The sequence below is a fragment of the Talpa europaea genome, assembly GCF_964194135.1.
Source record: "Talpa europaea genome assembly, chromosome: 7".
Lineage (NCBI taxonomy): Eukaryota > Metazoa > Chordata > Mammalia > Eulipotyphla > Talpidae > Talpa > Talpa europaea.
This window is the reverse complement of record NC_140074.1, coordinates 81765751-81788838: the sequence shown is the minus strand read 5'-3', so window position 1 is coordinate 81788838 and position 23088 is coordinate 81765751. Positions and strand designations below refer to the sequence as shown.

The 23088-nt window shown below is 37.7% G+C and overlaps 1 protein-coding gene across 1 annotated transcript in view; it reads right to left on the bottom strand.

Annotated features, from left to right (window-relative positions):
• Positions 1–1052: 1052 nt before the first annotated feature.
• The window catches only part of UTP6 (UTP6 small subunit processome component), a gene marked incomplete at both ends in the record, with an annotated part of 35167 nt that continues 13131 nt past the window's right edge, over positions 1053–23088 (bottom strand). The window contains 12 exons of the mRNA XM_084237349.1: positions 1053–1210; positions 2138–2210; positions 6331–6397; positions 7371–7480; positions 7982–8062; positions 8864–9043; positions 16068–16145; positions 16490–16569; positions 17105–17289; positions 18077–18158; positions 19237–19318; positions 20675–20752. Of these exons, the coding sequence (XP_084093475.1) occupies positions 1053–1210; positions 2138–2210; positions 6331–6397; positions 7371–7480; positions 7982–8062; positions 8864–9043; positions 16068–16145; positions 16490–16569; positions 17105–17289; positions 18077–18158; positions 19237–19318; positions 20675–20752 (1254 nt within the window). The remainder of the gene's footprint in view (positions 1211–2137; positions 2211–6330; positions 6398–7370; positions 7481–7981; positions 8063–8863; positions 9044–16067; positions 16146–16489; positions 16570–17104; positions 17290–18076; positions 18159–19236; positions 19319–20674; positions 20753–23088) is intronic.

Sequence of the window (23088 nt, the reverse complement as noted above, 5' to 3'; positions counted from 1 at the left end):
GAAAGTTAAAAATGACTAGGTCCAACCATAGGGGATTAGTAATGTAAGTCCTACTTCAGCTACATAATGAAATATTATAAATTCATTAAATGTTGTTAAAGCTATTTAATAACATGGAAAACAACATAAGTAAAACTGCACTGAAGGCTTCTCTGAGTGCACTATAATGTTACCTTAAAGACTATAAAATTCAAACAATTGCCTCCTCTGCTCCCAGACTTCTTCCCTCCTCACCTCAAAGTCCTTCAGCATTACTCTAATCTATTTCTTACCCACACCCTTCTTTTGTTGCCAGTCTCCCAAATGTAAACACTTCTCTGCTGACTAGTCCCAGAGATGCTAAGATATCTTTATAATACCTTAATCTTCTGAAAAGACAACCTTTTCCCCAATACCCAGCATCCTTCCCTGCTGCTTCAACCAGCTCTCTCAAGACACCCAGCTCAACATTTACCTCCATCCCCAAAAGCTACCCTTCTTTCCTGCTTATGATGGGCACTCAATGAATGAAAGTGTAAGTGATTTAACAGTTTAATACAATTTTGACAAAGGAAATAAAATTACTGAGTTTAACTCCAGATGAGAGAATTACAGGATGTTTTTAATTTTCCACTTCACATTGTATTTTACTCCTACATACTTTCTACAATAAATGCATACTACATATACATTTATAATAAGAAAATAATAAACAAAATAGAATTATAATTTTTCCTCCCTTTTTACTTATCCCTAACTCTAGGTTAGGGATACTCATGCTTGGCCAGGAGTAATAAAAGAATCTCAACTATACAATTTCCATATATTTTGGGAAATAGTCCATATATTTGAGAAACCTATGGTAGGTTCAGACTCAACAAGTAGCCTATGGCCACTAAACAGTTCTCTTTTCCAGAATTAAGTATTAATGCATTAACAAAATGAAAGCATGTCTCAAAATCAGACAGCCATCTTGTCTGCCATCTCTGAGCAAATTGTAAATGAACTCATTTTACAAATCTGCCCAGAGAGTCTACAGTACTATTTCACAAAGTTGGCCATGTTCTTTCTCTTCACAAATGGCCAGCCTGATGCATAGCATGTTTAGTTACAAAAACCTCTGCTGACTCTCCCTGCAACATTTTCATGGCCCGCCAATAGATCTGTCCGCAGTTCTCAGGTCTCCCGAGGGGCGGGTTTAATTCTTCTTTTATGTAATCCATCCAAAGATCTTTGAAGGGAACAACAAAATTTATTGTAAGTGTACAATTAGATAATTGACAAGGATTTATTAGATACACATAATTACTTAGTACTTACTCAATGCAAGATTTCTCTAAGAAACTTAATTTTTACCCATAATTTCACTAGAACTTTATGTATTACAGTATCTCTCTTCTTTACACTAAGATATAGCGAAACATTTTTAAGTAGAACACTTCACTTTAGTCATGACAGACTATATATTTCTTAAACTCAGAAACATTATTTTAGAGGAAGAGTTTTTCTGAGACTCTTTCAAGGTGAAACTGACTTGAATGAGTTCACTATAACCTTGCTGCCATGTTTAACAAAGCTTGCCTGGGTTAATAAAGATAACATTCTCACTCACTTCCCCGGAAGAGGTATGTTGAAATCTTAAAAAAGTTAACATTTTTTCAGATGTGAATTTAGTAAGTAGATGCGACGGTTTTTTAGTTCACATGTAAAAAAAAAAAGTTTATATGACATATCTATTCAGTAATGTTTCCCATTCTTACAAATGAGGACAATGTGGAACAGCAAATGACAACTAATGTCAACAAGCACCCAACAATCCCTTTGTTGTAACTCCCACTGCTTTCTGTGACCTACATCATTAGCCTTTTCTTACAAAGATTACATTTTTTAAGAAAACCAAACCAAGCAAATACTCTAATCCAGGGTTCTTATTTGAAAACCCATGGACTCTTGGGCTTGTAAACTTGAAATTACAAGCAAAATTGATGTCTATAAGTATTTATGCACAAAGTGAGAGAGGCAATAACAGAAGGATGCAAGTTTTATTCTCGAAGAGTACCATGACACAAAGAGTTAAGAAATACTGTTCTAACCACACTGATAGGTTAGAGATCACAGAGGCAAACAGATTTGTGTGTCATAACTGCAGTTTACTTACCAGAATCTACAGATCCGAACTCCCTCAAAGCCCTCTCATAATATTCTCTCAAGTTTGCCATCTTGCAGGATTCCTAACAGAAAAACCAGACAATCTTGCCTCAAAAGACTAATTCATCATGTCATAAAGTCACTTCAACCACCCTGTCAGGCAACTACTACCTATTAAGGATTTGAAGAGAAGGAGCATCAGGATAAACTCAGACTGGTTCTCAACTTCCAGAGAAAAATCAAATGCACTACTTGCCAGAGTAAAGTAAATGTAACAGTGATAGAAGCACTTTACTATGGTATCTTGGAAAAAAATAATTCTCAATTGGGGAACAAGAGCAACTTCACAGGAAAATATATCTGAAAGTCCTGAGAGATGATGATTTAAATAAAGGGAGAAGATTTCCACTGCCTACAGGCAAATTTTCTTTTTGAATATTTGGGTTCTGGCACATACTAGCTATGTCTATTGTGAAACATATTTATATCCATACTTTATTTTTCTAAAGATTTATTTATTTATGCATATAAGACCTGGAGTGCAGGGTAGAGGTGCAGGGGGTGAGAGGATCCAGAGACAGAGCGGGGAGCAGAACAGACGGATCCACTGAAATACGCTGCTGAAGGAAGCAGCGCGCGCGAGATAGGAGAGGTCTACTGCGCCATGTAGGTCACCTCCCTGGCCGGGGGATTGAACTCATACTGCAGTGGCTGCAGAGAGCTTTATAGTGCTGCGACTTAACCCCCTGCACCACCAGGGAGGTCCTATGTCCATACTTTAAAAAAAAATCTCAATATTAGTTCTATAACCCTGACATGTTTTTTAAACCCTCTGTCCTTGGAAGTTTCCTCGCCCATAAAACAAGGATAGTACTATTTCTTAGAGAAATGCAAAGAATTAAATTAAAATGCTTACACTTACCACACCTAGGATATATTAATTCTTTACCTCTGCTTCCACTGAAATGCTCACCCCTGAACATGGGTTTTAACTGTGCCAGTCCATTGGGCCACCCTGGTGGTACAGGGGTTAAAGACAATGCTATCAAGCTATTGCCAGCCATTGCAGCATGAGTTCGGTCTCCAGGCTGGCCAGGGAGCAACACACATAGCTCAGCAGACCTCTCCTGCCTCGCCCACTGCTTCCCTCAGCAGTGTATTTCAGTACATCTGCCTGTTCTGCTCTCCACTCCCTCTGGTGAATCCTCTCACCACCACCCCCCACATCTCTGGCTTACACCCCAGTTCTTATATGTATAAATAAGTAAATCTTTAAAAATAAATAAAATAAATAAACTGTGCTAGCCCATTTACATGCAGTTTTTTCCTATCAGATATTCCACATTCACAGATTCAACCCAGGCAGATATTAACTAGCTGAACTCCTGGACACAGAGCCCACACATGTAGAGGATCTATGCAAGTTATATGTGGATCTCTGGCTATGTGGGAGTTGACAACCCTACATCCAATGTTGTTCCAGGATCAATATAGTTCCTTTTCTTTCACTTTCAAAGCAGATCGACAGCTTAAAAAATCCTTTTGTATAGAAAAAATAATTATTTTTTCATTGAAATTTCTCTTCAATGAGGCTGTATCTTTTTATAGATGGTCAATTTACTTATTTATAGATTTATTTATTTAGGCATACAAGAACTGGGGTCAGGCCAGAGGTGGGGGGGAGTGAGAGGATTCACCAGAGAGCGTGAGGAACAGAACAGGCAGACTGACTGAAATACACTGCTGGGGGGAGCAGCAGGCGAGTTAGGAGAGGTCTGCTGCACCATGTGGGTAGCGCCCTGGCCAGGGGCTCGAACTCGTGCTACAGTGGCTGCGGAGAGCTTCACAGGTTGCGTTTTAACCCCTTGCACCACCAGAGAGGCCCATATAGAAGGTCAATTTAACCTTATATCTTGCACATGCATGAAAAACAGAAGCACACTTTGTCAAAGTGCATGACACTGACAAGTACTTTCTATCCAATATCCTCATCAGCCTTATAACCCTACACCCCTGGAAAGGGTACTATGACTTCCATTAGAGATGAAGATGCTGAGGCTTAGAATTAAGTGTCTTGTCCAAGGCACATAATATTATGTCATTAATCCAAAGTTGGCTATCAATTATTAAACTAGACTATCTCATATTATAGAGTAAGAACAGATAACTGACCAACACAGTGATCAAAATTATGAAAATAAAATTTCAACCTTACAGGTAAAATTTTTTAAATTCAAATGCAAACAATAAATGCCAAACTAGCAAAATAGAGGAGAAAAAGCTAAACTGAACACTTGGAGAAAGTGTGCAAAAATAAGTATACTAACATATCTGATTACCACCATAAATCAGAATAATTCTCTTCAAGGACTATCTAACAATATATATAGAATCATCTTTAAAAAAAAAAAACCTTAGTGCCTCTGGAAATTTCCTGGGAACAAAACTAAAATATGGAAGGCTGTGGTCCAAGGTGATTTTTGCTGGCCGCTGTGTCTCTGGAACTAGTGGGAAGATACAGCTCTTCTTGAAATCATTTATGTTCAAGAGGAAACTGAATTCTATTTACACAAGAGATATACTTATATGTACAAAGAATACCACAGTCACTCAAACGACTAAAGCTAGAGCCATCTGAGGAAAGGTAGCTCATGTCCGTGGCAACAGTGGCATGATTTGCTCCAAATTCTGAAGCAACCTTTCTACTAAGGCCACAGGACACAGAAGTGATGCTCTACTTCTCAAGGATTTTAACTTTTTAAAAAGACAATAAATAAAATTGGATTTGTAAAAAATTAGTGTCTCTAAGCTTAGAGAACTAAGAGAATTTAGAGAACTTAAATTTATCTAACTTAAATTTATCTCAACAAAATAATTCAAAAGGAAAAAATTGCTATAAAAATAAAGTTTGCAACACCCTGTTTTCAATATCAAGAAACTACGGGGAAGAAAATCTTCATGTAAAGAAACATTTATGAAAATTCTGGGTTTAATAGCTTTACCACACTCGTGCTTTGGTGGAGACATTCAGTGTATTAAGCAGAATAACCCCTACAAGTTCATGGAACTGTCTGTGTGGCAGAAGGCTTGACCAGCAATCATATTATGAGCACCGAGGACCAAATGTCTGTGTAGATGAACAAGGCCAAGGCTGACAAGGTAATAGGCAGGTTCAACAGCCAGTTACAATCTATGCTATCTGCAGGGCCAGTGGATGGACAGGTGAGCCAATGACTCCATTCTCCAACTGGCATGGCTGATAACAAAGAACTCCTGACTAGAGAGGATCATAAATGTGGAGCATTTGTCATAAAGAAATAGTGAACCCTCCTCCACTGCAAAAAAAATAACACTGCAGGGGTGTCCCTGTTGGCACAGGGGTTAAAGTTTAAGCGTTATCAAGCTATCACCAGCCACTGAAGCATGAGTTCAATTCCCGGCCAGGAAGTTATGTCACATGGCGCAGCAGACCTCTCCTGTCTCGCCTGCTGCTCCCCTCAGCAGTGTATTTCAGTAGATCTGCTCCCCACTTTATCTCTGGTAAATCCTCTCATGCCCTGCACCTCTGGCCTACACCCCAGTTCTTGTATGCATAAATAAAAATAAATCTTTATAAAAATAAGACAGCAACCATTAAAAATGATGATTATATAAAAACATAGGAATGCATTTATAAAATGTTAAGAAGTAAACCTCCATATGGTACAAGTCAGAAATATAACAGTATAAAACTGTTTACATATAAATAAAAAATTTAAAAAATATGGCTGGTTGTTACTACGATGGGATTACAGCTACATTTAGATTTTCATTTATTATTTTAAACTGAGACTTTTCTGCATCTTTCCTCACTCACAAGTTCAGTTAACACCAGAAAAACTTACTGAGTGCCTACTCTCCACCCTACATCTCAGTAAGAGAAACAAATCAGACACTGTGGATGGAGACAGAGAAGTCCACTTCGCCCTGTCTAGCAGGAAGGAGTTTTCTATTTTGCAGGCATGTACTTTCTCTTTTTTGCTTAATGACCATAATTCTTAAATTATCATTATGAAAAAAAGGGAACCAGAAATTTACACTGTAAAAGGGAACCAGAAATTTACACTGTATTTTGAGATTTTTTAAATAACAAAATGCTGCCATAGATAAGTAATCATTATATCAATTTTCCCAGACAAGAAATGCCTAAGACAAAACACTCACTTGCTCCTTTTCAAACTGGATCATTTTCCTGAAAAAATCAACTGAAAATGGACGACTTTCCTGTAAACTAAAAAAAAAAAAAAAGAAAAGAAAAAGAGATGTTATTTTTGAAGTGACAGAAAGCCTCTTAAATATAAATCCCCACAAATATAAATGCCTATGCCAGTACTTCACAACACATGGCTTAATAAAGACCTGGCTGGGATTCAATGCAATGGGATCTGACCAGCGTCACTCTCAATATTTCAACTTCAGCATTGACTCTCAACATTGCTTACTCTTCACCACCACTAACTCCTCTCTACCCAGTTTTCTTTCTGTTCTCTTCTTTCTCACTTTCCCAGTTTTAAGTTCCCTCTCCTACATCTCGAGGTCTTTCTGAAGGACAGTAATAATTCCATTTCTTAGAATATGTTCTAAGGAAAAGTTTGCAATGAGAATACAATCATTTAATAAAGTTGTCCATTTGTATGACATAAAAAAAAAATAATAAAGTGTACAAGTTGGGAAAAAAAAAACAATATGTTCTAAGGAAATAATTTCCAATATAAGCAAATAATATTTGGGCACAAATATTCATCAAAGTAGTATCATGGTGGGCAAATAAATTATACCACAACTCCTTGAACAATATGCCATGTAATTATTTTTAATAAGTGATATTCATGAAGAACTATTCCGGACAGGGAGCTATTCTGATGTTAATTAATTAAAGCAATATACAAAACAGAATTATAGTATAATCTCAAGTACATGAAAAACAAACTTTGAAATACTTTAACATGATTTTTCTCTTAAATATGAAATTACCACGTATCTTTAGTTATCTCCCCCCCCCATCCCCAATCTCACAGTGGGTATGAACTGCCTCTATTGTTCAAAAAGGGAAAGAAAAGCTTTTGAAAAAGCCTCTTGGATTACTTCCTCAGTTATTCTTTGTGATATATATAATCAGGGACCAAAGAAAGTAGTAACAGCTCTTTCTGATACATATTCTGAGACCTATAAAACCAGTAACAGCTATGAACATTTGTGAGTACCTTTTAAACACAGCTCTGGCCTTTTTGTAGCCACCACTTCGATAAGCCCAATCCAGATACTTATCCTTCAGAGTGACTGAGTCGGCACCTGTGATAGCTAACATAGCTTTCTGTAATTTAAAATAAAAAATATTTTTTACACATCAAAGCAAAAAAGAACTTATAAATATCAAAGCAAATTTTCCCAGAAACAGTCCAGACCACTCAACAGTGCTTCAGAAACACATGCTATAGAAATAAACTAAAGCTGGGCCTCCCTGGTGGGGCAGACGGTTGAGTGCAGCACTACGAAGCTGACCACAGCCTCTGCAGTGTGGGTTTGATCCCGGCCGGCTGCGGAGATACCCACGTGGCGTGGCAGACATCTCCTGTCTTGCCCGCTGCTCCCTCAGCAGTGTATTTCAGTCAGTCTGCCTGTTCTGTTCCCTGCTCTGTCTCTGGTGAATCCTTTTACCCTCCCACACATCTGGCCTGTACCCCAGTTCTTATATGCATAAATAAATAAATCTTTAAAAAAAAAAAAAAGAAAGAAAGAAACTAAAGCTACTCAACTAGTGAGTCTACCTGCTCATTCGCCACATATCACAAGACTTAGAACATGGAGTCTATACCTTAAAGATGGCTTCAGTGTCTTCTTGGCTTTTAGCACCTTCACTCCACTCTGCCCAAGAAATCCACAATGGCAGACAGCCCTGCTCACAATGAAAAAAAAGGTAGAAAACAACAGCTTAGCAATATGCTCTGCAAACTACTCACTATATAGAGAAAGATTGCTTCTAAGAGAACCAGTATGTAAAACACTGAATCATTCCTAGTCTGCCATCACTGTGACGGAAGTCTCAGCACCCTCAGCCATAACACAGACAGCCTTCTGCCCAAGTCACCCAAAGTTTCCTTCTGTCAGGGAATACTGCCAACAGTTACTGTCATCAATTACCTGTTAGTTAATTAAGTAATTAACAGCCCACAGCTAGTCAGACCCATGCTACCCAGGTCATATGTCAGCTATCTAGGAGGCACAATGTAAGAACTAACTACTCTAGAATAAACTGTCTGACCTTCTCTCATATCCCAGAGGCACACACACAAATGAGCAATACAACAGTTAAAACTTTTTCCTATTACTATAGAAATTGCTTTAGTAATTTTTCCCATTACTATGAAAGATTCACAGTAAAGCTGTAAGGTTTAGATAAATATGTTTAAAAACTGGATTTAAGTTCGGCTTCAGAAGAATAATCTATTAATATTTCTCACTTATAAAATATCTCAATAGAACAGAAAATTGTATAGAATTAGTCCATTTTCAAATAAAGAATTAAAAACAGGCTATTAAGTGGAAGTAAATTCTTCTATTCTTGACCCTTGAACCATCACCACGAATGCTTCCCAGTGCCAGTTCTCATCACACAAGTAAAATCCATATGAGTTTTGTCTGACATCTTAACAAGCTTGCCAAATAGAATGAAATACGAAAGACCCAACTCACAGACCTGGGGTTTGAGGCACACAAAGGCTTCTTCAAATAACATGGCTATGTCAGGGCTCTTGGAGTGAATCAGCACCTGCAGCTTCATCTGCCACATCATCACAGAGTCTCGGAACAATTCTGTGCCAGCTACTGCCACTTCCAGAGCTTCCTTTAAGAAGTTATGGTTCAGTAACAACTGACTCTAGATGAGGAAAAGGACCATTAGAAAATTAACTACCAAAAACTTAATTATCTATATAAATAGAACAATAATTTCAACAATCTTCCAATTTAATCTTTTACATGGCTGCCAGGCAGACACAAAGTGAACAATTTCCAATTCCTCCTGCCTTCCCTGTTTCTAATCCCCAGAGCTATCAAAAAAGAGATGAAAAGAAAAGGGTTTAAATAATTTAGACTGAAAGTTTTTAATAAAACAGTCTGCTATACTAAAACCCATACCCACCAAACAGATTATAAAAATCAGTAAAGATAAAACCAGTATTTGTGGTAAGGAAACAAAGTATTCATTCAACCAGAACTGGGCACACTACATATTGGTACAATCTTTTTGAAATATAATTAGACATTACATAACAATAGTCATGAAAATGTTCATATCTGAAGCTTGGTAATTTTATTTTAATATAACCAAACAAGTAAATGAACAGAAAGAAATCTTATCTATTAAAATGGTGGTATCCACATTAACAGAGGGGAAAAAACCAAAACCAATCCAATTTTACAAAACTAAAAAAGTAAATGGCAGTATATAATTCATTCATTCAATAAGCACTTCTACTGTACACTTTATTTGCTAGATTCATAACAAGCAAATCAGGGATGTTCCCTAGTGCCCACAGAGCATCCAGTCCTGTAGGAGTCAGAGTGATACATGTCATGACAGAAAAAGAATGATGCCTGGGAAGGGCACCTGCGGTAGCGATGAAAAGGAATTCCTGGAAAAGAAGTACCATTTAAGCTAAGACTGAAGAGAGTGTCAGGTGAAAGCACAGATTCCCAGGAAGAGAAGCATCTTCCAACCAGAAAACACAAGAGGTAGAAGATGAGAGAGCTTAGAATCAAAATGAAATCCAAGTTCAGTTAGCTGAAGGGATGGGATGTAACCCGGAGAAGTGGAAAGTGAAGCCAGAAATACAGGCCAGGGGTAAATTAAGGAAACTTAAGCAGCTTTAGCCAGAGGATAAAACAATTCTAAAATATTGTTCTACAGAGAGAAATCTGAGAAGCAGTATATTCAAAGACTCTCATTGAAAGGCAAAATCTGCAAATGGGTGTTGAGATGGTAGGTTTAAGAAGAGCAGCATGCAAGATCTGTGCAGCAAAGGATGTTTGAGATAACCAGGATGGTGAACAGCAAAAGGAACATGGAAAGAGAGCAAGAATGCCAAGGCAACAAAGTAAAACCCATCTGAATTTATCAGGGTGAGTGTCCTGCCAGCATTCAAGAGTTCGAGCAGGAGCAGCTGAACTCATTGAGGCCCAAGTCTTTTCCCAGAAAGATGCTATAGTGGGAGACAGGACCTCAGATAGTATACAAAAATGTAATGTAAAAAAGAATTCAAAACCTCCCTGGTGGCACAAGGGGTTAAGACACAGCACTATGAAGCAATCCACAGCCACTGCAGCACAAGTTTGATTCCTGGCCAGCCAGGGAGCAGCCCACATGACACCTCTCCTGTCTCGCCTGCTGCTCCCCTCTGTAGAGTGTTTTGGTCAGTCTGCCTGTTCTGTTCCCGACTCTGTCTCTGGTGAATCCTCTCACCCCCGACATCTCTGGCCTGTACCCCAGCTCTCATATGCATAAATAAATAAATCTTTAAAAAAAATAGAATTCAATACAAAATAAGCAAGATATTAAATGCAATTATGTAAAAATTGCATGATTCAAGAGTCAAACAAATAAAAGGCACTCAATATACAGAATTCTGTCCTTATATCCCTCCGAAGGTATTTAAACATTTTGTTTTATTTTATTTTTGCATCAACAATATCAGTTTATTTCCCATTGACCTGACAATGTAATGCTGATACTTTTTTTTTTAATTTTATATACTTTTTACATCATTTTTCATTTTTGCACAATGTATGCATTTTCATCTTGGTTATAGTCCCCATACAATTCCCACCTCCCTTTGTTTTGATCCCACTCCCTCCCCCCTACCCTGCAGTGCATCTCTGGTTTATAGCTGCTTGTTGATTTTGATTTTTACTTCATTATAATTACTTTCTCCTGGTCCCTTATTTAGATTTTCTAAATTCCTGCTATGAGTAAGACCATCCGGTATTTTTCTCTTTCTTCTGGCTTATTTCACTGAGCATGCTTCCTTCCATCTCCATCTATGTTGCTGCAAATAGCATGAGTTTAATCTTTTTGGATTGCTGAGTTATATTCCATTGTGTATATGTACCACATTTTCTTGATCCAGTCATCTATTTTTGGGCATTTGGATTGTTTCCATAGCTTACCTATTGTAAATAGTGCTGTTATAAACATAGGGGTGCACGTGCCCTTTTGAATTAATGTTTCTGTGTCCTTTGAGTAAATACTAGGAGTGGAATTGCTGGATTATATGGAAGCTCCATCTTTAGCAGGTTGAGGAATCTCCATACAGCTTTCCATGGCGGATGGACCAGTTTGCACTCCCACCAGCAGTGCAGGAGAGTTCCTTTTTCTGCACATCCTCGCCAACATTTGTTGTTGCTATTTTTTTTTAATATGGGCCATTCTCACTGGTGTAAGATGGTATCTCATTGTAGTTTTGACTTGCATTTCCCTGATTAGAAGTAACGCTGAACATTTTTCATATGCCTGTTGACCATTTGCATTTCCTCTTTGGAGAAGTTTCTTTTTAGCTCTTCCGCCCATTTTTTGACTGGGTTATTTATTTTGTTTTTGTTGAGTCTCATCAACTCTTTGTAGGTTTTTGTGATTAGTCCTTTATCATTAGTGTTGTGTGCAATTGGTGGGGTGTCCCTTTGTTTTGGTTACTGTCTCTTTTGTTGTCCAGAAGTTCTTTAATTTAATGTAGTACCAGCTGTTTATATTTGCCTTCACTATCACTGCTTTTGGTGATGTGTCTTTAAAGATGTTACTGAGGCGTATGTCATGTAGTGCTTCCCCTATATTTCCTTGTATGTATTTTATGGTTTCAGGTCTTTTTTAAAAAGATTTATTTATTTTTATACAAGAGCTGGGGTACAGGCCAGAGGCGTGGGAGGGTGAGAGGATTTACCAGACAGAGGAGGGAGCAAAACAGGCAGACGACAGAAATACACTGCTGAGGGCAGCAGCGGGTGTGACAGGAGAGGTCTGCCGCACCGTGTGGGATTCTCACCAGCTGGCTGGGATCGAACGGCGCTGCAGAGGCTGCGGACAGCTGCACAGCGCAGCGCTCAACCCGCTGTGCCACCAGGGAGGCCCCTATGGTTTCAGGTCTTAAGTCTAGTTCTTTAATCCATTTTGAGTTGGTTTTTGTGCATGGTATGAGGCAGTAGTCAAGTTTCATTCTTATGCACGCAACAACCCAGTTTTCCCAGCACCATTATTGAACAAACTTTCTTTGTTCCAGTGCATATTCTTTGCTCCTTTGTCAAAGATTAGTTGACCATAAATCTGTGGGTTTATTTCTGGATTTTCTATTCGGTTCCATTGGTCTGTGTGTCTGTTCTTGTTCCAATACCATGCAGTTTTGATTATTATGCCTTTGTAGTATAGTATGGAGTCTGGGAGTGTGATATCTCCACTCCCTTTTTTTTTTTTTCAGGAGAGCTTTGGCTATTTGGGGTTTTGGTGGCTCCATATGAATTTCATCAATATTTGTCCTATTTCTTTGAAGAACATCATTGAAATTTTTATTGGAATAGCTTTGATTCTTAATTGCTTTTGGTAGGATGACCATTTTGATAATGTTCATTCTTCCAACCCATGAGAAGGGTATATCTTTCCATTTTTTTGTTTCTTCTTCTATTTCTTTTAACAGTGTTTTATAGTTTTCTTTGTATAGGTCCTTTATTTTGTTAGGTTTATTCCCAAGTACTTGATTTTTTTTTGTTTCAATAATAAAAGGGATGGTTTTGTTGATTTCTTCTTCTTCAAATTTATTGTTTGTGTATAGTAAGGCTACTGATTTGTGTGTTGATTTTGTATCCTGCTACTTTTCTAAACTGATTGATTAGTTTTTCTGTGGAGTTTTTGGGGTTCTCTATGTATATTATCATATCATCTGCAAATAGTGATAGTTTAACTTCTTCCTTCCCTATTTGGATTCCATGTATGTCTTTCTCTTGTCTTACTGCTCTGGCTAGGACTTCCAGTAATGTATTGAAAAGCAATGGTGAGAGTGGACATCCTTGTCTTGTTTCAGATCTTAATGGAAATGCTTTTAACTTTTCACCACTGAGAATGATACTGGCTATGGGCTTGTCATATATGATGTTGAGGTATGTTCCTTGTATCCCGAGAATTTCAAGCGCCTTTATCATAAATGGGTGTTGTACTTTGTCAAAAGCTTTCTCAGCATCTATTGATATTATCATACGGTTTTTATTTCTTTTTGTTGATGTGTTGGATTACATTGATTGATTTTCAGCTGTTGAACCATCCTTGTGTCCCTGGAATAAATCCTACTTGGTCATGGTTAATTATCTTACGGATACATTGTTAGATTTTGATAGCTAAAATTTTATTGAGGATTTTTGTATCAGTGTTCATTAGAGAGAGTGGTCTATAGTTTTCTTATTTCATGTTGTCCTGGTTTGGTTTTGGTATTAGTGTAATGTTGGCTTCATAGAACGTGGTTGGTATTATCCCTTCCTTCTCAATTTTTTGAAAGAGTTTATGAAGGATAGGCACTAGTTCGTTTCTGAATGTTTGGCAGAATTCATTTGTAAATCCATCTGGCTTTTGTTTTTGGGAAGGGTTTTGATGACCATTTCAATTTCACTGCTTGTAATTGGTCTGTTTAGGTGTTCTATTTCTTCTTTATCTAGCTTTGGGTGATTGTAAAGTTGTAAATTTGTCCATCTCTTTTAGATTGTTGAATTTGTTTGCATATAATTATTCATAGTAGTCTCTGATTATTCTTTTGATTTCTGCTATGTCTGTTGTGATTTCTCCTTTTATTCGTGATTCTATTTATTTGGGCTTTCTCCCATTTTTCCTTTGTGAGCCTGGTTAGGGGTTTGTCTATTTTATTTTTTTTGAAGAACCAACTTTTGGTTTCATTGAATTTTTGGATTTTTTTTAGTTTCTATTTCCTTTATTTCTGTTTTGATTTTTATTATTTCCTTTTTTCCACTGGTTTTAGGGTTTTTTTGTTGTTCTTTTCTAGTTCTTTGAGATATGTGATTAGGTTGTTTCTTTGAGTTCTTTCTTGTTTCTTGATGTGAGCCTGTATTGCTATATATTTTCCTCTTATTGCAGCTTTTGCTGCATCCCATACATTTAGGAAATTGGTGTCCTCCTTGTCATTCAACTCCAAGTATTTTTTAATTTCCTCTTTGATCTCCTCATTAGTCCAGTGGTCTTCCAGCAGTATAGGTTTCAATCTCCATGAAGTAGGAGGGTTCCTTGCCTTCTTTTTATGGTTTATTTCTAGTTTGATGCCTTCATGGTCAGAGAAGATGGTTGGTATTTCAATCTTGGTATATCTGTTGATGTTTGTCTTGTTTCCCAGTATGTGATCGATCCTGAGAATGATCCATGTGTGCTTGAGAAAAATGTGTACTCAGATTTTTGGGGAGTTTAGTGTTCTATAGCGTTCAGTTAAGCCCATGAGGTCTAGATCCTTATTTAGAGCTTTAGTGTCCTTATTTTTTGTCTCAATGATCTAGCCATTGTTGATAGTAGTGTGTTGAAGTCTCCACAACATATGTATTTTCTCTGATGTCTGTTTTCAGAGATGATAATAGTTGTCTGATAAATTTTGGTGCTCCTTCATTTGGTGAGTATATGTTAATGAGTGTTACATCTTCTTTAAGTACTGTCCCCTTGATCATAATGTAGTGACCATCTGGGTCTCTTTTTACCTTTTTGAGTTTGAAATCTGTTTGATCTGATATCAGTATAGCTGTTCCTGCCTTCTTTTTTGGTCCATTTGCTTGTAGGATTGTTTTCCATCCTTTTACTTTCAGTCTATTTTTATCTTTTGTAGTTAAATGTGTTTCCTGGAGACAGCAAAAGGTTGGGTTTTGTTTCTTAATCCAGCCTGCAACTCTGTGTCTGTGTCTTTTTATTGAAAAGTTTAGTCTGTTTACCTTTAGAGTTAATAATGATATGTTAGCTTCTATATTTGCCATTTTGTTTGTCTTTTCTCTGGTTTTATTTATTTATTTATTTATTTATTTATTTATTTAGATTGGTCTTGTTTTGTTCTTTTCATCCCTCTGCTGGTTCTGGCTTTAGGACTCCTTGTAGTATTTTTTGGAGTGGGAGTTTAGTCGTAATGAAATTCCAGAGTTTCTGTTTATCTGGGAAGGTCCTTACTCTTTCTTCAAAGAGGAAGGAAAGCTTTGCGGGATAGAGTATTCTTGGTTGACATTTGTTATCTTGGAGTTTATTGACTATGTCCCTCCACTCTCTCTGGTATTTAAACATGTTAACACATTCATTATTTCATGTAATGCTCACAATAATTTTGTGAGGTAGCAGAAACAAGAGTACTATCACTATTTTAAAAATCAAGTAAACAAACTCAGGTTCAGTGGTTTGCCCAAATCACCTAGCTTTAAGGGGCAAAACCAAGTCTAGAAGCACGTATTCCCACAGCACATTATTCTGCCCTCTATAATAATCCTTACGCACTCCAGAAGGTAGGGGTACATTAACATATGCCTTTTACTAGAAATGTCAGCTTCTAAAACACAAGAACACAGCTATAATTTGTCTTTCTATCAATGCTTAATCTGGATGAGGCATGTGTTCAGGACTAGGATGTCCAGTAAAAGATAACAAAATAAACCCCAATTGAGCCTTTGCTCTGAGTGTTTTCCACTATATGCAATGTTCCTCCCCTTTACTGGCACAGACTCCATTTCTAACACACACCAATGACAGCCAAATATAAACACGCTCTACATCTCCCTTGCAAACTTCTAAATGGGGTTAGTCATGTAACTACATATATGCAAAAACATGACACCAGTATAGTCTAACTAGAATTAAGTACATATAATTAGCAGTGACCCACTTTCCATGTCCTTACCCACTGCTTGTATTGCAGTTCTGGTAGAAGCTTGAGTTCATGAGCCTTCCTGAATGCAATCATGGTTCTTTCTTGCCTCTGAAATCAGAAAAATCCCTCAGTTACATGTTATAAGATCCCGGCAGCGGTCTTTGGCCTCTGACAGGAACAAAAGCAGTTTTGCATTCTGAAAACTGAAAAGAGGGGACTGAGATGGTTTCACTTAGTATTAGATCATCTGGGCAACTGAGCCAAGTGCAGTCCATAGGAGGGCACCTCCCCAAGCAGTGGCCATTATAAAGGAAAAGCAGACTCAGACCTTCAGAGTAACAGCTCACTCACAGGAGGAGCAGCAATGCACAAAATTCTTGGATGCTGTCCCAGAATCCAGAAGACAGTCACTCTCTAGCCAGCCACTGCTACCAGGTAAAGTAAGTCCTTACCTTCTCTCTGAGGAACTGACTACTTGTCTTCTTAGCAAACCTTTCCAAGCAAAAGCTGAAGTAGCATTTCCACATGGCTTCTGGAAAAGTCACAAAGATTATGGCGGTCAGATCATCAATTTTTTTTAGTTTAACTATCATCACACATCTTTTCCTCAAAGAGAAAACAATTCTGAGGAACTTTAAGCTGCCTGAAGGAAGTTGTTCTGATTACCAATAAATTAGTCATTAAAACATCCCAAATATTAAGGGAAAAGCAACCAAGAAATGATATAAATCTAAAAACTAAAGCCTTATGCATTTCACTTATATTCCTTCTACCTTCATTCTCCAATGTTACCAATTTAAAAAGTAAATCTGTATCAAAAGACAATGAACAATCTTCTAAATGATCAGTCCCTAAGTATCATTTCCTCCAAATCAAAGAAACAGCACTATTATCAAGGCAGATAAAGGCTCCATCTTTCCCCATGACAGAAAGAACAAGTGGGAAAGCCAAGCACACTGTAAACAGTACTACAGAGGAAGTCCTGATATCAATTTGGTAACTGGGAATTTTGGTTTCACGTCCATGAATACTATGACTTCCACACTATACCATGGTTTGAAGTTCACCTGTAGGGAGCGTCTTCACTGCCTCTTCATATACAGCACAGCATCTCTCCTCCCTCCGGCCCACCTCCACTGATTTGGCTTGTTTTGTGGTAGGCTGCTCTTCTCCTGGCTGTGACTCAATCTCTAATTCTCGCCGTGCCACATAATCCCAAGTGAGGGGGTCATCTGTGTGCAGAGTCTGAAGGCTGAAAAATATAATTCAATGGCATCAGGTCTATGACATGAGGCTAACACAGAAATCAAACAGAGACAGGTCCCTATGTTCTAACAATGCACACAGACATCCCACTGGTAATTTCAGCACCATAAGAGCCATTTCCTCACAGGCTCTCCAGCAATCTTCACACTTGCTATTTAAACATTGCTATCAATGGATCAGAGTTGTCACACACTTACTAGATTTCAGAATGTTTCAGACATCACTCACAAATATTAACTTTCAATTTAGTTCTCAAAGTCAATTCTGTGTCTCAAAGGGGCGATTTCCTCAAGCCCTGGAAAACTTTTATAATACCCAGGCTCTTGATTTTCTCTGAGACAAAGAAAAAGCACAACCTAGTCTTCTACAAAAGCCCTGAAAAGCACAGTGATCCAAGTCCTATTTTGTCTCTTACAAAAGAGGTACCAGGCAAGAATACTCACAAGGTAAACTGCAAATTATTCTCAAACAACATGAATAAAATTACCTACAGAACCAACTATAAACATTCATGAAGATAACTTTTAGGAATATGAAATTCTATATAAGCTGTAACGAATAAATATTCGTTATTGAATAAAAGGAAACTATTTCCCACGGAAAGCCAGTAAGTCAGTCAAACAACTTCTCCATGTACTAAAATACAGTGGTCCTAGAATAGCTTTCTTCTGAGAATTAAGTGTGGTATGTTATTCCCTATGTAAATATCCAACTTCAAATCTTTAACACAAGATCAGGAATAGATATCTTCACTTCTCCACTGTCTTACTTACTCATCATAAATTTCTCTTTGCAGATCTTTGGCAAAATCAAATAGCTGTGCAATTGAAAGCAGTGACACATGAAATTCTGCACCTAAGGTTTAAAAAACAGGAGAGGGGAAGAGAAAGACTCTAATTATCACTTTAAAAGTACAACTTTCAGGGCCTCCCCTGGTGGCTCAGGCAGTTGAGTGCAGCACTGTGAAGCTGTCCACAGCCTCTACAGCGCTGGTTCGATCCCGGCCGGCCAGCGAGGGTCCCACATGGTGCAGCAGACCTCTCCTGTCTCACCCACTGCTCCCCTCAGCAGTGTATATCATCAGTCTGCCTGTTCTGTTCCCTGCTCTGTCTCTGGTGAATCCTCTCACCCTCCCGCACATCTGGCCTGTACTCTGGTTCTTGTATGAATAAATAAATAAATCTTTAAAAAAAAAAAAAAAAAAGTATGGGCCTCCCCTGGTGGTTGAATGCTGGGCAGTGAAGCTGCATGCAGCCTCTGCAGTGCCGGTTTGATCCCGGCAGCCGGCAAGGGTCCCACATGGCGCGACAGACCTCTCCTGCCATGCCCACTGCTCCCCTCAGCAGTGTATTTCGTCAGTCTGCCTGTTCTGGTCCCCGCTCTGGTGAATTCTCTCACCATCCCACGCTTCTGACTGTACCCAGTGCTTGTATAAATAAATAAATAAATCTTTAAAAAAAAAGTACAACATTCATGGGACAAGGTCGTCAAGTGGTTAAGGCGATGGACTGCTAAAAAGCATAACTTTCTTGATAAACTGGAGTTTTAGTTCTTTTGTTTTGTTTTGAAACTGAGAAATAGGATGAAACAAAACTTAAAAGAAATTACCTATTGTGCCACCACATAAACAAAGTCATTACAAATATTTTAGAGTATTTGTAAGTACTTTAAATTTTATTCTAAGCTTCTTAAAGACATAAAGGAATATACTAAATCATCTATCATTTGAATTTCCCACATGAATTCATTATTCAATAAAAACTTACTGAAATTTTGAATTATATTCTAAGGGGAGAGAAGCCTTTTGTGAAAGGAACAAGACACTATTTTACATACATTCTAACAGAAATTTTCAAAAATAGCTAAAGTTCTTCCTCATATAAATAGAATACTTCACTTTCCCACCATAAACAAATTTTCCAAAGATACTTACCTTTAATTTTGCTTACAGAATTTTTGTAGACGATCCGTGCTAACTCACCCTTAAGGATTTCCTCGGGATAATCAAGATTCACCTAAGGAATGTTACATTAAACGCAAGTTAACAGTTAGTATCAAGTAAATAGAGAAAGTACCAGGCTGAGATGAAAACAGTCCTAGAATACCTATGCAATAGGCCCTCTGGAAAATCATGACTCTTTGGGCCTCACTTTTAAAATATGCAGCTTGAGCAAGATCAGTTACCTTCCAATAGTGTTTTCTCAGGCTTCTACAGTGTAGGAGGATCACATGGCTTAAGGCCTTACTCTCCACTTAGACCAGAGTAAGGCAGGTTTAACATATCCTGTTTACCCTTCTGTATAAGATTTAACTTGGATAAAAAAAATTTCAGAGCTGGCTGGAATCCACAATAATAGATGCTAACAATGTTCCCTTTTTAGTTCTAGCATTCTTTCCTTAAAATTTTCACTTAAAATTTTATCTAAAAAAGGAAAAGGGGGGCCTCCCCGGTGGTGCAGCGGTTGAGCGCTGGGTTACGAAGCTGACCGCAGCCTCTGCAGCGCCAGTTCGATCCCCGGCTGTTCCCCGGCCCCCGGAGGAGGGTCCCACATGGCGCGCAGACCTCTCCTGCCACCCGCTGCTCCCCTCAGCAGTGTACCTCGGTCCTTCTGCCTGCTCTGCTCCCCGCTCTGGCTCTGGTGAATTCTCTCACCCTCCCGCGCTTCTGACTGTACCCAGTGCTTGTATAAATTAAAAAATAAATAAATAAATAAAACACAAATATTTAAAAAATAAAATAAAAATAAAAAAAATAAAAAAGGAAAAGGCGGCTAGGGCCCTCACATTTTACCTTTCCCAAGTTCCTTCAACCAATTAATGTCATTTAAAGGGACACAGCAATTGACTACTCAGCAATAATAATTTCAAAGACCCCTTAAATTCACCCAAATACATATTTTTAAAACACAAACTGCATTTCTATTATTAAACACATTTAATTAAATTGACTCTAATTTCATCACAAAGTTCCAAAGCAGGACATGAAACTGGAAAGAAAAAAATTCTAAAAATTTTCATACATCTAAGCAGGCCAAAAAAAATTATATATTGCTGGGTTTCCCTGATGGTGCAGTCTCAATGCTATCAAGCTACTGCCAGCCACTGAGCCATGAGTTCGATCCCTGGCCAGAGAGCTAACCCACATTGCGCAGCAGACCTCTCCTGTCTCACCTGCTTCTCCCCTCAGCAGCATATTTCAGTAGATCTGCCTGTTCTGCTCCCTACTCTGTCTCTAGTGAATTCTCTCATCCCCGTACTCCCACCTCTGGCCTACACCCCAGTTCTCATATATATAAATAAATAAATACATACTTTTTAAAAAAAAAAAAAAATGTATATTGTTAACAAGTGAGCATAGACCAGGATCTTACCACATCCATCTTGGCTTTTTCAAATTCCTGCTTTTCCTTTCTCAGTTTCTCAGCATGCATCAGCTCCATCCTAAAGTACTACAGGAGGAAAACAATGAATTGAAAACCTTTGAACATTTTTTTTTTAATTAAAAATATGTAAGATGTCAGTTTTTTACTCATAAAGATCAGATCTGGGAAAGTTTGGAAGTCTGATCTCGGAAGCTAAGCAGGGTCGGGCCTGGTAAGTACTTGGATGGGACAGTTATATTTTATATTTTTATTAAGTTAGCTGACATTGATATATTATTTTATGCTCTTATGACAAGCAATTTGGAGAATCAAAAACCTTAAAGATGTGTATGCCATTGGTCATCCTCTTCACAGTTAAACAAGTGAAGCAACAAATATGTTATAATGTTCTTATCCAGCTGAGAAGGACATAAGGATGTCATGTAACAATGAACGTTTTTACAAGTGACTTTTTTAATAACCTCATTCACATACATCAAAGAGGGCAACAAAAAGCGAGTGAGGAAATGCCTTACAATACCACCCAGCAGGAAACACACAAAGCAACATCAGAAGAGATTTCTAAAACAGAAGATTTTTTAAATACCCAGAATCTTGTAAAATACTAACCAAGTATCTATATTCAATAAAAAAATCACATGTCAAACCAAGAAGTAGGAAAATCTCAATGTGTATGAGGAAAGACCATCAAGAGACAACACTTAGTGCCAGAACAACATAAATGTTAATCACTTGACAAAAATTTTATATCACTGAACTTGAAGACTGAACAACAGGGATCACCAATCTGAACATCAGAAAGAAATTAGGACTGAAAAAATAAAGAAAATACTTAAAACAATTATAAATATGGAAGGCGAAAGGATATACACAGAGATCAAGTTTCTACCTTCTCAAAACTACTGGGTTGTCGGAAAAGTCATGACCCATTTTTCCAACGTTTTCTATGTGTTTCAAAGAAAGTATACGTCATGACTTTTCTGACAACCCCTTAGTAAATTCTGAAACCAGTGGACTGTGATGTATTACAGATATACAGTGTGCAAGTATATATTACTCCTACCGTATAAAATAAAAATCCTTTTTTTTTTTTTTTTTTTACTGTAACTATTAAAACACATGACAGGGAATTCCCAATTCCCTTCCAACTTGTGCATGGTCACAATTATTTGCCTTTTGCACTCCTAATCTGTAAAGGGTTTAAAGGCATTAGAGCACTCATCTGATGAGTGTCATTACTGAGACTAAGTGCAAAAGCAGAATGAGAATTCAGATATGAGAGTATGTGTTCCGTTAAAGTTACTCAAGATTAGCAAAACGTACAATAATCACAATCTTAACCTTTGTTTTAAAAGATTTTCATTTAAAAATAAATGTATTGGGCCTCCTTGGTGGCACAAGGAGTTAAGATGCAACCTATGACGCTATCCACAGCCACTGCAGCGTAAGTTCGATCCCCAGCCAGGGAGCTACCCACATGGCGCAGCAGATCTCTCCTGACTCACCCCGCTGCTCCCCTCACCAGTGTATTTCAGCCATTCCTGTTCTGTACCCCACTCTGTCTCTGGTGAATCCTCTCATCCCCCACACCTCTGGCTTGTACCCCAGTTCTTACATGCATAAATAAATAAATCTTTAAAAAAAAATAAAAATAAATGTATTAACATGTAATGGGTTTACTATTTAAAAATACTTATTTTTCAGATGTGTTAGTTTTAATTTTCACAGCCATAAAAAAAAAGGAAAAAAAAAAAAAAGGAAAAAGCAAATCTTTTGGTCCTCAGTAATTTAAGATTGTAAAGGAATCCTAAATTTGAGTATCTTTGATATAGATCAATATATACTAACATGGAAAAATATGTTATAGAATCACATTTTCAAAAAATCTATTTTAAACACCTATAATAAATGTAAAAGGATGGATGGATAAAAGGATGGATAAGATCATAAGAGTACTTTATTGGGCCTCCCTGGTGGCTCAGGTGTTAGGCTCAACACTATCACTGCAATGGCCTGAATTCAATCCCCCGCCAGGGAAGTAACCGACATGGTATAGCAGACCTCTCCTATCTTGCCTGCTGTTCCTCTCAGCAGTATATTTCAGTAGATTTGCCTATTGTGCTCCCCACTCTGTCTTTGGTGAATCCTCTCACCCGCCCCCTCCCCCCACACCTTTGGCATACACCCTAGTTCTTACATGCATAAATATAAATCTAAAAACAAAGCGTACTTTGCTATTCTTTTCATAAAACCGTTTCCTCTGTACTATTTATAATAAACAAATTGCATCTACTTCTGATAAGAATATGCAATAAATCTAACTTCATTATGAGAAATACAAGTACAGACACTGATGGAAGCCTCAAAAACACAAATAACACCATATAAGAACCTTCCAATAG